The sequence below is a fragment of the Lepidothrix coronata genome, unplaced genomic scaffold, assembly GCF_001604755.1.
Source record: "Lepidothrix coronata isolate B3197 unplaced genomic scaffold, Lepidothrix_coronata-1.0 Scaffold20, whole genome shotgun sequence".
NCBI lineage: Eukaryota > Metazoa > Chordata > Aves > Passeriformes > Pipridae > Lepidothrix > Lepidothrix coronata.
Genome location: NW_016690200.1, coordinates 3670075 through 3684646, shown reverse-complemented (window position 1 = coordinate 3684646; position 14572 = coordinate 3670075). Strand labels below are relative to the sequence as shown.

The 14572-nt window shown below is 42.3% G+C and overlaps 1 protein-coding gene across 20 annotated transcripts in view; it reads left to right on the top strand.

Moving 5' to 3' along the window:
* Window positions 1-14572, top strand: part of CELF2 (CUGBP, Elav-like family member 2) — a 556743-nt gene that overhangs the window by 443386 nt on the left and 98785 nt on the right. For all 20 annotated transcript variants that reach the window (XM_017807758.1, XM_017807750.1, XM_017807744.1 and 17 more), the window contains one exon: window positions 11831-11913. In XM_017807758.1, the coding sequence (XP_017663247.1) occupies window positions 11831-11913 (83 nt within the window). The remainder of the gene's footprint in view (window positions 1-11830; window positions 11914-14572) is intronic.

Below are 14572 nucleotides of genomic sequence, written 5' to 3'. Positions count from 1 at the left end.
AACTAGAAAGATAGAAAAGTTGCCAGGAATTTCCTGAATTTCTTTTTTTATTATTATTATAAGGAAAGCTTAATTGGGGAACAAGTGTGTCACTGCTAACAAGTTCAAGGAAAGCGAAGCTCCTTAGATGAAACACTGCTTGAAGGTGTACAGAGTGTAGGAAAGATTTGACATGTGCTGTGACCCTGTGAGAGTGAAGCTGTGAATGCCTGGAAATCAATATGAGATGTGTAAAGGTTCATGATGTTGAAGTCAAGAAAGAGTTGAAAGTGTTTGACTGCATCTTGGGCAGAGGGATTCAGACAATGGATTTAGACGCAAGTTTTAAAGATGGGGAAAAGTATTTCTAAGAAAAAACAAGTCAAATAGTTGAAAATTAGCTCCATGAAAATAGTGTGTATGTTGTAGCAAATCACGACTACGAGTGGAGGCTTTGCCAGTTCTTCTACTGGCAGAGAATGGAGCATCTGATTAGGTGGCTTGGCCAAAAGCAGCAAAATACAGGGTTTGGGGGTGTTGGGGGAAATAAGTATCTGTCGATTCAAGTTCAGGGCACTTTGAGGCAATATTTAACCTAGAATTTCTCCCCACGCTACTTAAGCATCCCTTAAGCCATCTCAAATGCCTTGTATTGATTTCTTCCATTTCCTATAAGCTAACTTTTGGAGGAAGCATGCCAGACTGTGGTGAGGTGGATGGAAACAATGCTGGCAAGGATTGCTCTGCTGTTACTCACGTCACTACAATTGCAGTGTCTTTTTACCTCAATTTTTATTTTTTTCCATGATTTCTTCAGAGTATTCCTTTGAGCTCAGAACATTTTATTCTTTCTATTTTACAGGGAAAAGCTAGGGCATAGGGAGATGAAAGGCCAAATTGTTCAAAAGCATTTAGGCAGTGAAAGATTCAGATGGGCATTGAACATTATTTCCAGAAGAACTTCAACACTCTATTCCTAGAAATGAGTGATCCAAGGTCAGATTTTAGATTGTTTTGCAAAAATAATATTCACCTCTTCCAAATCCAGTTAAATGTTGAAACCACTCCATATGCCATGTTCTTACCAAATGTCTGGGTAAAAGCTAGGGTTGGGGTTTTGTTATTGTTTTTTAAATGAGTTAAGTGTCAGCAACAGCAATCGTTCCACTTTGTGCCTTCTTTTATAACTCCTACTCTCTGGACCTCTTCCTCTTTTGTCTCTTTGTACTGCTAGTTCTGGCTTTTCCTATGCTGTCCTTAGAAGACACAAGCTCAAAAGTTTAGAGCTGTCAGAGGGATTTAAACAAAACTTCATGTCAGATACAACAGGACTGGATAAACTATAACTTATAAAATACATCATGTTATCATGAACTCATAAATGTGTTGATATCTTTCTAAAAGCAAGGTGTAACACAAGACATTTTTATTGTCTTGTGTGCCTGTGGCAACAAGGTACATGCTGGAATGTTCCTGGAATCACCATTGAATCATAGAATGGTTTGGGTTGGAAGGGACCTTAAAGATCATCCAGTTCCACCTGCCTGCCAGGGGCGGGGACACCTTCCACTAGACCAGATTGCTCAAAGCCCCATCCAGATGGGGCTCAAAGCCCCATCCAGATCACTTCCAGAGATGGAGCATCCACAGCTTCTCTGAGCAACCTGTGCCAGTGCCTCACCACCCTCACAGGGAAGAATTTTTTCCTAATACCTGACAGAAACCTGCCCTCTTTCAGTTTGAACCCATTCCCCCTTTTCCCATCACTACAGGCCCTTGTCAAAGTCCCTCTCCAGCCATCTCCAGGCCCCCTTTATGTACTAGAAGGTGCTATAAGATCTCTAATTCTGTTTCTTTAAAAAAGAAAAAAACATTAACTCCTGTGTTCTTGCTATGAAAAACTCATCTTGTGTGTGAAATTTGCTAGTGAGTGAGAGCTGGTTCCCAACTGATGAGTACAACAATAAAACAGTAATTTAACTGATGTTGTCTGCTAAAGTTAAATAAGCTTGCAATATATTTCTGTGAAAGTTAAGCTATGTTAGCAGGGATGTCATGGAGAGGCTACTTAAATTCCTTCATTGCCATTTCACAGAATCACAGGCTGGCTGAGGTTGGAAGGAACCTCTGGGATTCATCCTATTCAACCCCTGCTCAAAGCAGGATCACCTGCACCAGGTTTCTCAGGGCTGTGTCCAGGCAGGATTTTAATATCTACAGGGATGGAGAGTACACAAACCTGTGTGGGCAAACCATGCCAGCATTTGACCACCATTAATATAAAAATGTTTTTCCTTATTTTTAAGTTGAATTTCCTGTATTTTAATTTGTGGCCATGGCCTCTTGTCCTGTCATTGAGCACCACTGAGAAACCTCTATCTTCTTCCTCTCCATCAGGCATTTTTAGACACTGATAATATCCCCCTGAGCATTTTCTTCTCCAGAGTGAACAGTCCTATCTCTCTCAGTCTCTCTTCATATGAGAGATGCTCCAGCCTCTTCCTCATCTTCGTGGCTGTTCACTGGACATCCTCCAGTATGTCCACATCCCTCTGCTGGGGAGCCCAGAAAAAGATCCAGCCCCCCAGATATGTCTCAGCAGAGGGCAAGGATCACCTCCATTGACCTGCTGGCAGTGCTCTGCCTGATGCAGCCCAGGATGCCATTGGCATTTAACCAGTGAAAATAATTTGCAATGCAGAACACAGGTTTTTCATAGTGACAGTGAAAGTTTATAAATCACAATTAACTCTCAAAAATTTGAGGATTTTGAAGGGATGATTTTGTGGTAAAGCTATTCTATTGTGAGTATTTTTCACTACAGAGTTGCCTCCTATTTGAACTAGGACTTGAGTGGCTTCTCAGGAGTCACAGCGCAATTAGAGGTTTCATCAGAGCAGTGATCTGGTAGTCTTATCAGGAAAAGCCAGTCTTCAGTGATCTTTGTCAAGCATTCAAGTGAAAGAAGAAATAGAAGGAAATCCAGGACTATAAGACATATGTGCTGGGAAGTTTGATTTGCTGCTAGTGAATGCCAGAGTTGGAGACCATAGGGCTTTTGAAATGTCATTAGGGAAAGATGTGTCCCTGCCTATGTTAATTTATGTAAACATGATCTTTGTAGAGTCTTTTTGAATTGAAATAGAGTGTCACAGCAGTTTTCTGCTGTAAGAATGGATTAATAAGGGAGGACATCTTAATTTTGTGTTTCCATTTTTTTTTAGCATCTGTTTTCTGAGCCCTCTTTCTCTACTACATCCAAATATATAATTAGCAGATGGTCAAATTTAGGGGTTAACTTGCACAGAGGGCATGTTAATTCACTTTAAAGCCAGGAAACTCAAATCAGTAATCGTTACCTGGCCAAGGAAAAGGGAAACAATGACCATCTGCTAGGAAGCAAAGAGTAAGAATTTGTGTGAGGAAACAAGAAAGTGAATTAAAGATTAAGGAGAATTAGTGCAAGAACAAAAAGAAAAAGAAGGGAAAGAAAAAAAGAAAAAGTAAAGAGGAAAGGAGGAGCAGGCAGCACAAGAAATAAGTAGTTTTTTGTATTTTCATTTTTTGTAGTTTTACTTAGATGTCTCCCTAGTTTCAAGATTTTGTTGTGATATGATGTATATATCTAGTGACAGGCCAGGTATAAAACTATGTCCAAATAAAAAAAAATCTCTTGTATTTTGCGTATATTCTTTTCTATATTTTACAAGTGGGAAGTGCGGTGACTTCCCATGGGACACCCCTCACAGAACTAAAGGCTGGAATGCCATGTCCCCACCCTCTCCCCCTGCTGTGCTACTTACTTGAGAATTTCTTTTCCAAAAGCTCTGACAAGCAGGTTTTTTTGGAAGCCGTATGGACTGATGTATAAGATCCCAATTATTCTCCACCCCTGAGGTCTAGAAATGGGAACGGACCAAACCTGGACTCAACAAGAGGCACTGAGCAGCCGCTTTGATTTTCTCACTGGTGTTGGTTGACTGACAGCCATTCATCTCATAGGGCTGGGAAAGCAGTGACTCTCCCTAGGGATTTACACTGGGGGTGAGTGCTTGGAGGGGCTGGCAAAGGAGGAACGTCCCAGGCCAGGCCAGTGGTGTTTCCATCAACCTGCAGATCAGGGTGTTGATGCAGTGCTGATGTGCAGGTCCAATGGCACCGACTGCTCAGCTCTATCTTCACAGCATTTTTTGAATTTGTCTTGGAATGTCTCTCATCCACTAGTCAGCCTAGACCAATAAAGCTCAGCTTCCATCCCATCACACAGTGATGGTTTCTTTAGGGACAGATTAGTTAGTAATGACATAAAATTGCCTTGATGCTGTAAACCTGATTTATGGGTATTTATTTACCCTGCCACCATGTATAGAATCTAATTCTGCATCTACTTTTTTTTTCCTCCTTTATCACCATCTAGTGCAAGTATCATATGATTATTGCCAAGCTGCAGATGTGGAAGTTGGCCCCTTCCTTCAGAAGTAAAGCAGAGAGTACCAGAATTCTGGCCATTCGCTTTCCATTTATTACACAGTCAGCAGGAGAACTCAGGAATTTGCAAAAGCTACCATTGTCCTATATGAAAAAAACGTACATTGAAATTCTTCAGATACGTGTACAGCTATTAGCCATTTAAAACAGTTTAATATAAGTGGCTTATTTCAGAGAGCAAGAAAAGTAGATTCTGGCAATTTTGCCCTTGATATCTTTTCTATCTGTGTCACACTTTAGTAAAAATTTACATAATAATGGGTAGGGAAGTGTTGTGGCACACTAACCGGTGCATATTAGTTCTTAGTCGCTTTCCCAAAAGGCTTGAAAATGCAGCAGATCTAATCTAGGTCAAAAAAAAAAAAAAAAGAAAAGAAAAAAACCCACTTCCATTTTGTAGGCAGAGGACATTTATAGAGAGCATTTGTATTCACAAGGGTATGGGAATGACAGAGTGCGACTCCTCCAAAAGAGCTCCCCGGTGCAGCTGAAGGCTGACAGCAAACTAGGACTTGTGGCCAATTAACAGAAAGGCCGTCATAACTTGCAAGGCATGGAGAGAAAAAATTGAGCTCCATGGGATCATTTTTCACTGGCCATTTACAGGGCTGTTACCAGCCTGGAGCATTTGGGCTTCGATGCCAGTGGGGCAACGGGGGCAATCTGGGGCTGGGGCACTGACACCCTGCATTTTACAGCCAGGAGGGAAAACAGAGCATGGGGTGGAATTTGGCACGTCCCAGTTGTGAATCCTTCTCACATGTGAGTCCCTGCCTACATTCAGCTAATGTATTAATATTAGAAGTGGCACTGCTATAATATGTGCTGTCATTAGAGTGGCAATGAGGTTTCCTGGCTGGTGACAGGACTGGTAATACGGTTTCCATCAGGGTGCCAATTATATCAAACTATTAGCAAACCTGAGCTAATTGGGAGGTGGCATCATTAAAGGTTGATTTCTGCAGTATTCGGCAATTCTATCAGGGATTGCTTCGGGAGAGAATCGTTGCCATTGTGCTCTCCAGTGACTCCATATACAATAGGGCATGAGGATGGTGCAGGTAGGAATCAAAATGCATCCCTGTCTTAGCAACCTTCTTTTTCTGTTCAGCAGAATTTTGAAAACAGTTGGATTTTTATTTCTGGAATCCTTTGTCAGAAATGGCTGTATTTGCTATTCAGGCAGTTCACGTTTTTCTCTGGTTTTTTTATGGAATCCGCTAACAAAAATCTCTAATACTTGAAACACCTCTCCTAATACTAGAGTGGTGTCTTCAATGGAGGTTAGCTAGTTGCACACTAACTGTAACACAGAAAAACTGCCAGGCAAGGCTCCCATTGCACTGCACCAAGTGTAACAAATGTGAAAAATCTCATTGCCCAACCACGCACCTGAACTCCTTGTTGCAATAGGTCTTCTCAGTGGCTTTAGTGGAAAAGAATTTTTAATGTCTTCACTGTCTTTTGGAAAATGACATTACAGGTCGTGGTGGGTTTGGTTGCAAATCACAGTGTTCAGGCAGCTGTTTGTGATTTACAGAGCGGTGTTAATGTTTAACTTTTGGTGGTGGAGGAGCGAATGTGGAAATCTGGAGAGGAACGTTTGGAGGGGAAAAAAAATAACAAGAAAAAGAAATCCTCCTTAACTTAAACTAGCTTGAACTCTACTGGATTGACAAGAAGCTACTGTCCCCATTGAGATTCCAGGCTTGTATGAAGCCAGCACCTGTTCTGCTTGCAAATGCACACACAAAAGTGAGCTTCATTCACAGAAAGAAAGAAACATAGCGGGACTTCACTCATTTAGCCTTCCAGGGCCTTCAGTCCCTTGATCTGTCAGCCCCTTAGAATTCAAACGCAACCTTTAAAGGAATTTTCAATTCACAACATGATGACTTTGTTGATGTCCTGAATGTGAATGTATTTTGAATTGAATTTGTCTGCCAGGATTCCATTACTTGCTAAAAGAATACAGAGTTCAATCATCAGATAATCATTATAGCTGTTTTGAAGTGTTTATTTTATTAGTCTAGAAGGTAAAGCAAATTTCATACTTTTAAGTTGTTGCAGGCTTTGCAGGCTCCCTGATAAGCTCTTGTATTTCTATACCCCATGGTTAGGGTTCACATACTGGCAGCAGGTGATAATATGCACAATGCAGAGAGATCCAAACTGACAAATTTTGACAGTTGAAAACTATAGAAACTAATAAATCAGACCAACAAATATGAGAGGGTTTTTCCTCCTGTCTCTTTTCTCTTTTAATTCCCAAAAGTTAAATTTTCAGGCCAGAGAAACTGCAGAATATTTTTCTTCAAGCAAATTAAAACCTCAGAGCATCTTGTAGAACAATGTGTTTTAATTCCTGTCCACATCGAAGGGTTATTTTCTCGTGTTGATGCATGTGTGTAATTCCTGGTAACTTTAACTTAGGAATTGTATAGTCAGTTTATAGAGCTGTGAGAGACTTTTTCACACCCGAAGCAAGATGGAGGTTGCTGTATTCATTCAAGCATGAAATCCTGGCTGAGAGATTAAGCCTCTTACACAGATCCCAGTGCCGTTAAATGCCAATGAGGACCGTGTAAGCCACATCTCTGAGTGGAGGAGAGCTTCCCTTTGTTAGTTGTTCAAAATTAGAAATGTAAACAGCTCTCATGGAGTAATTAGTCTGTGTTTGAATTGTGAGAAAGTGATAAAAATAATGACATGGCGGAGCTCCTAGCGATGTCACACAGCTGTATCTTACAGCCTAACAAAGACATGACTGCTCTGCTGGGAGGTAAATGTGGGCCATAGAGCAGAAGTCACACGGGAGGAGAAGTCCCATTGCATAAGGTCACTAACAGCTCTTTGAAAAAATCCCTCTTGCTTACAGGAGGAACGGCATTTTTTGAAGTTTCATGGTGAAAACTGCGATTTGTCATAATTCCACAATGCACACATGTGTCCTCCAAAAACCCAGGTTCTCTGTCAGCAGAAATTCATGGCTGCAGTGGTGTGAGAGCCCTCACCACTTGCTCTTCTTTTTCCCATCCCTAACTCCTAAATGACTGCTTTAGTGAACCTGTGGCTTCATGGTCCCCCTGTAATCCGTCACTGCCATCTTCGACGGTGACTCACATAAAGCTGTTTCTAGCTGTACACAAGGTGTTTTGCCCGTGTCACTGTCTTGCTAAACAGGTTTCTGTGGAAATTAAATAAAAAAAAATCACCACCACTGGTGCTAATTGGTGCCTTTGGCAGGCTGAGCAAGGGCTTGTGAATTGAATGTGTCATGGAGAATTGAATGTGTCAACTCTCTCCCAATGGCTGGGACCTTGAGGTCTTTTTCTGGCACTAAATTTCCTTTGAAAAAAAGAAAAAAGGGGGGGGCAGGGAGGGCGGGAAGAGAGAGAGAGAGAAAAAAAAAAAACCAAGCTGAAATAAAAGATCTTTTCCCTTTTTTTTTTATGAGGTGTTGAAGTTGAGCATTGTAGTGTCCACACTGAAGTGTTTGCTTGTCAGATACCTTGAGAAGTAGGGCTGTTTTCTGCTGTCGTTTCTCAGGCATCCCATTTGTTGCCATTAGATGCTGAGCAGCACGGAGTGGCAGGTTTTATTCAGTCTGTTCAAGCATCTGGCAGGATAGCCATGAAGTTGTTGCCGATGTCCTTAAGGGACTGTAGGGATCTGCATGATTCATTCAGTATTTTTTTCAAGGTACAAAGAAGAAATGTCTTACGCTGTAGTAAATACTGTTCCAAGTAGAGCACAACCAGCTTAGCAGAGCGCAGGAGATTTGCTGCTTTGGAGGCACTGACTGGTAGCACAAGCTCCCGTGCCTTTGGGCAAGAATACACTAACCCACGTGGAGTTAAACTGGGCTGTATTTCAGGCTGCTGAGGATTGGCAGTACCATGTCCACAAACCAATTCACATTTTAAGTTGCCCTGACTAGGAGGGGAGAAGGTTATCACTGCCAGGCTTTGAGTTATTTGGGTGTCAGAAAAGCCTCGTTGTGGTTCAAGCTGCTGTCGAGTTTGTTGGTGATGAAGCCAAGATTATGTGTGCAGGAGGCTGGAGAGGGGAGGGTTGCGTTTTTTTGTTTTTCTTTCAGTAGGAAACGTACTTTTTCTTTTCCATTTGGGCCATTTGTTTGTCTTTGGCAATATTACGTTTACTTTGGGAAAATGGAGGGAGGAAGGTCTTTCAGCAGGGGACAGTTACTAGTCCTAAAGCACAGATTAGCCATATCCTTTTACACAGGTATCTTCCCTTCCAATATTTCTTCAGAAAAGACTGAATTTGGTACTTTCTCTTATGTACTGAGCCAAAGAGATTTTACACTGAAGGTATCTTCAATGCAGTTTACATAACATGCTAGCAAGAAACTCTGGGAAGTCCATAGGCTGAGAGATAGCATTTCCTTGGGGACCACATGCTCTGTTGCCTTTTCTGTTCTTCTGTGTTTTCTTATTTTCGAGTCCAGCCCTGACCTCTGCAGCAGATTCAGGTGTCCACAATAACGTGTCCAGGCTCTCCTCAAACCACAGTAAACTGGGTCTTGTTGTGGGTTTGATTTTTTTTTTTAAGAAGTTACAAGCCAAATGTGTCCAGAGAAAAATTTTTATCCATGTGCATTTTCAGAAGTGTCAGTCTGTGAGCTTAGAAGTCTTCATTTTTGTCAAGGTCCGATAACCTGCCTGAAACACCTGCATATTTCCCATTAAGCTACTGTTTTCTTCCAGCCCTCATTCACAGTCACATTTTTCTATCCTGAGCTATTACTTCCCAAAAATGACCAGTTAAAGGGTATTTCACAGCATATTCGTCTTTCAAGTGCAGTTCTTTCAAGTAGTGCCAAGAATGATAAACCAATAGATTTCAAACTTCTCCTTATCAGAATGAACCCACAGAGCTGAAATCTAAAATGAAACTCTTTGGGCCCATGGAAAAGGACATGGCAATTGCAAACTTGTGATTACAGCTTGATATTTTCCCCTCTGAATTCTCTCTCCTGGTTAAAAAGCTATATATTAAAAATCTAATAAATGAAGAAATAATAGAAGATAAATTTTGGGACTAGCTAGCAGGATAGAAAAATGCTGCAGTGTTGTCTCAAAGTTGCACTATTAAATGTCACAAACTCGGATTTGTTTCCTATTTTTCTATTTTTCCTATTTTCATTCTGGAGAAAAATAATTCAAATTTTCAGAATTTTCCAGTGAAATAAAAGGTTTACAAACACTCATAAGAAGCACAAACAGGCTGTGGCTGTTTGTGCCACATCCCTGAGAACAGTGTTCCACTTACTGAAATAATTATTAAACCGTCTCCATCATGAAGTGTGAAATTTTAAAGAAGCTGTTGGCAGTATGAAAAATGTTTCTCTCAGCTGTGTTATGTCTGCATTACCTGCCTGCCCATGTGTTGTAGTGCCTGCAAGTGATTTTCTGTGTCAGGGATAAACTCGCTGTATTCCAGCTGGGAATACATGGTCACCTTTGCTTGTTATGGAGGTAATGATTGTTGCTGGTCTGGCTGCAGAGCTGGAGGGAGGATTCCCAGTGCCATGCAGGGATTGAGCCAAGCAAGAGGCAGCAGAGGAGCCATTCTGGATTCAGCCCTTCCGTCCTAGGACCACCTCTACACAGTCACTTACAATGTTTGCTGTGTTCTGCTGTGCACGCCCTCTCCTTGTCTCCTTTGCCGTTATGAGGATGCTGCATGGCTGAGCACAAGTGGGCATGTCAGATGGGCTGGGATGCTTCACCTTGGCCAACATAAGGGAGCTGATGCAAACATCATCTTTGCTCACTGCCTAAAGCACAGATTATTTTATCTGTGTCATGCTCCAAGGGAATACCAAGGCTCGTGAGCCCAGGTTTCTTTTATTTACTGGTTGGTTTTGACATTTCTCTGGAGTTGTAACAAACCTCTGACTGTGCTTAAGAGAACGGGGTTGCTTTCTGATTCATCGGTAAAACCTGCATCATCTTGTGTGATGCGAAGTTGGTTTTTACTTCAGGAGCCACTTCTGCCTCCCAGCCGGCATTCCCCAGCATGTTTTCCCTCTCCCCATAGTAGCTGGGTCACCAAACACCACATCTGCATCCACAAGCTCTATAGGAGCTTTGGGTTCTCTCCTTACTGCAGTTCCAAAGCAGGGACTGCCCATATCCGTGGGACAAGGGCTGGATTCAGCCCCACCGTATTTCCCCTGTGGATAGAGTAGCAACCAATTATTCCCTAAGGGTATTCCTGCATCACTGATTTACTGTGCTAGATGGGAGCTTTCCCAGCATGAATTCTCCTTATGTCTGTACCTGCAATCTTGTGTTATGGACATAACTGTGGCAAGTGGTGCTCTCAAAGTGGTTTCCCTCCCGCTGAAAATAAAGCTGAAGTCACAAGCTGGGATGTTGTGTTGAACATCTCACTGGCAACAAGGACCTCCCTCTGTAAGTTCTCTGCATGAACCCTGTGCACGCCCAGGATTAGGGCTGGGAGATTACAGATTGCAGCGAGGCAAATCCTGGTCCTTGTTGTTTGTCCCATGCCTGTCGCATTATAGCTCTTCCCTTGGGGATCTACCTGTGAGCCCTGACCTCGCCCTGGGGGTGGTGTTGAGCTGCCTGGGTTGTGTGTGTTGCAGCAAAAGCTACTTGACATGTTTGCAGTGGAGAAAGTGGCAGCAACCCGTCCCACAGACCACCCAGTTGTACCGTGGTGTCAAAGGGAAAACCACAGGATTAAGGCAACTAAACCCACCCTCTTTACTGAAGATTAGGCAGATGCAGGGTGAGCAGAGCCTCCCTTTATGCTGTCAACCATCAGCAGCCTCCATTATCCCACCATGGTGAATTCTCCTGTAGCTTATTTTTCATTCTTGCAACTGAGATGAGTGTCCTACCTCCGGTCCTGCTTGGTTTCAAAAAGGAGGGGAACCAACCTCAGCTCTTTTATGTAAGGCCCTTTAAATAAGGTCCTGCTTTAACCTGATTTTCTGCCTGGGATGCAACAATGAATTCCTGCTGCTTGAGCTTGCCATGTTGCTTATATTCAAAGTATAATGGGGAGCCTTCAGAAAAATATAACCTTATTTACACTGTACAAAGCCAATTGGATTTTGGTTAACAATTTCTAAGTGATTACAGTTCACTAACAATGTAGGTGTGCTATAGATGCAATGCACAGGAGGGGACTTTTTATTTTAAACCAAACAGGCTTTCTTTTATTCATGTCATTCAGGCAGCCTCGGGATAATTCACATTTCCAGCTTTCATATTGTGTTGTTCAACCACTGTTTTTTCTCCCTGCCTATTGTACTCTTACAAATCGTACTCACTAATTTCTGAAAGCTTTTCATTTCTCTCTATAGGTTGTTGTTTCGTAACATTTTATACAAGAAAAGCTGCTCTTGAGGCACAGAATGCACTGCACAATATTAAAACTTTACCTGGGGTGAGTACATTTATTTTTTGATCCTAATTATTTTACTGCCAGAAAAATAGCCCTTTTACTCTCGGTGCTGCTTGGTGCCCCAAATGACCTTGATCTCTGCAAGGAGGGTGGCAAACCTGATGGTCTGTCCTGTACCAGTGCCAGTCCTGTAGCAATGGCATCATTTCCACGGGCAGCTGCTCTTCTGTAGAAAGTCCCTTGGCTGGAAATAGTGCTGATACCTGCTGACTAAAGGCAGTGACTAAAGTGCAATGTAGATTCATTTCTAATTTTTTTTTATTTAAGGGGGAGGGAGGGAGAGAGAGGGGGAAAAATACGGCAGAAAAACACTACGCCAACAGGACTTCAAGTTTCAAAAGGGAGAGAGGAGCAAAAGACAAGAAACAGCCAACTTTGTTAAATGCAGCCTTTATCCACATGGTTTCTAAGCAACTTGAAAGCATCGGTGTGGTGGCTGCCCATCTCAGGATGTTGTAGAGCGTGGTGCCACATTGCTGCTTGCACAGTGTCATCCTGTTCCCTGCCACCACCTCTCCTCACCACCTGCTCCCACTGATAACTCACACCAGCACTCAAAACAGTCATGATTGTGTTGTACAAAGTGTTCCTTGCATTTTCCTATGGTTGTTTATATTTAAATTGCAGGGCTAGAGAGAAGTATATCACTGGTAATTGCATGTCTTAACTCTGAAATTTTCTTGTTCCACACTTTTCATTTTTCCTGCTGAACACAGCCAAATATTTTGAGGATAGAAAAGAAAAAAAGATAAAGGATGGAGGTTTATTCCCTCTTGATGTAGGAGAAATGTTGAAGTATATGTTTGAAGTGTCTGGTTACAGACATGAAAATAAATAAATACACTATATAAACGAAGAGAGCATTGACTGGACTGAGAGTTATATGGCCAATATCTGCTTTAGTTCCTATGTGCTATATGTGAAATTGGACACTCTATGTTTGAAAAATTCACATCTGGCCAACTCACTTTATGCAACTCCTGTTAGGAAAGCCACCTTATCTGTCATGGAAATGACCAGCCTAGAGAAGTAGGTGGGACAGTTACCTGTGAATCCTGCTAATTCACCAAGGCAAAATGGAAGTCCTCTGTCATTTTCAGGTGGAAATGCCCTAAGTGGTGGTAGGAAATCTGCAGAGGTAGGCCAGCCACAGGAAAACAGGAGAAAAATTGCGCCACTTGAGATTCAAGTGATGTTTTCCAGCAACTGGCTCTCAAAAGGGGCAGTGTCAAGACCTTACAAGCCTCCCAGTAGCAGGCTTGACATTAAGGTTGTACAGGAGGGATGTGTCATCCTCAGAGAGAAATGAAGGCTCTGAAAGGTGATTTCCTTGTTGTTTCCCATCTCCACTGCCAGGAAAAGCCGAGCCCTTGGATGAGTGCTCTAACCCAATTCAGCTAATGTTGCACTTAAACCAACTCACTGAATAACTGCTCTCCAACATGCTTTGAGTCAAATGGCTGTGTAGATTGGATGGACACTCTAGTGGAGGTGGTCCTGAGCTGCTGGAGCAGCACCCTGCCCAGACAGCATCCCTGAAGCTCTGCCACAAGATCTACACATCACTTCTCCTAGAAATAGAGAGGGTCCTTTTAGAAACAAAGAATTGTTAGGGTTGGAAAAGACTTCTGAGATCATTGAGTCCAACCTTTGGGTGAGCACCACCATGTCAACTAGACCATGGCACTGAGTGCCTCGTCCATTCGTTTTTTGAACACTTCCAGGGATGGTGACTCCACTACTTCCCTGAGGAGCCCATTCCAATGCTTGACCACCTTTTCAGTGAAGTTCTTTCTAATGTCCAATCTGAGCCTCCCCTGACGCAGCTCAAGGCCATTTCCTCTTGTCTTGTCGCTGGTTGCCTGGGAGAAGAGTCTGACCCCCACCTGGCTACAACCTCCTTTCAGGTAGTTGTAGAGAGCGTTAAAATCTCCCCTGAGCCTCCTGTTCTCCAGGCTAAATAACCCCAGCTACCTCAGCCACTTTTCTTTGCTCCTCTGTTATTCCCTGAGCCTCTCAAGCTGGTTGCTGTGTTTTGAGAGATCTTAGTTTTCTCAGTGGGTGACGGAGAGAGGCAGACTCCTCCTCTGACTTCTACACATTCAGATGGCAAAGCTGGCTCAGCTCTGCATTGCATCTTACTTGAGCAGTGCATCATTTTCTCCTTCACTTTTGCACAGCTAATGAGCAGGCAGCAGTTAAAGGCACTGCTGTACCTTTTGATTTTTTTTTTAAATTTCAAAAATAGTAGTTTTTCTAAAGCTCTCTCTAGTTCTTTGTCTTTCCAAGATGAGTTTTTATGTCCTGACTGTGAGGTTGCAAACTTTCCTTTTAAGGAAATGTGGAAATTGCATCCCTGTGACTCTGGGGCCTGATACAGCCAGAGATGTTTAGATTTTACTTTGAGATAAGTAGTTATACCTACTTTTTAAATGGACACCTCCAATAAAGAGAAGCAACTTGAATACAAATCTACTACTTGTCCTTCAGGATGATTCAGCATATATTATATAACAGATTCTATATTTTGCACGTGCAGTATGCTGACATTCAGCGTATATGGAGATACTGTTATGCTGCATCTGTGTATGCCCAAAATAACTTCATTTAAGCATGCTTTAAAGTTGTGGCACACGTGCTG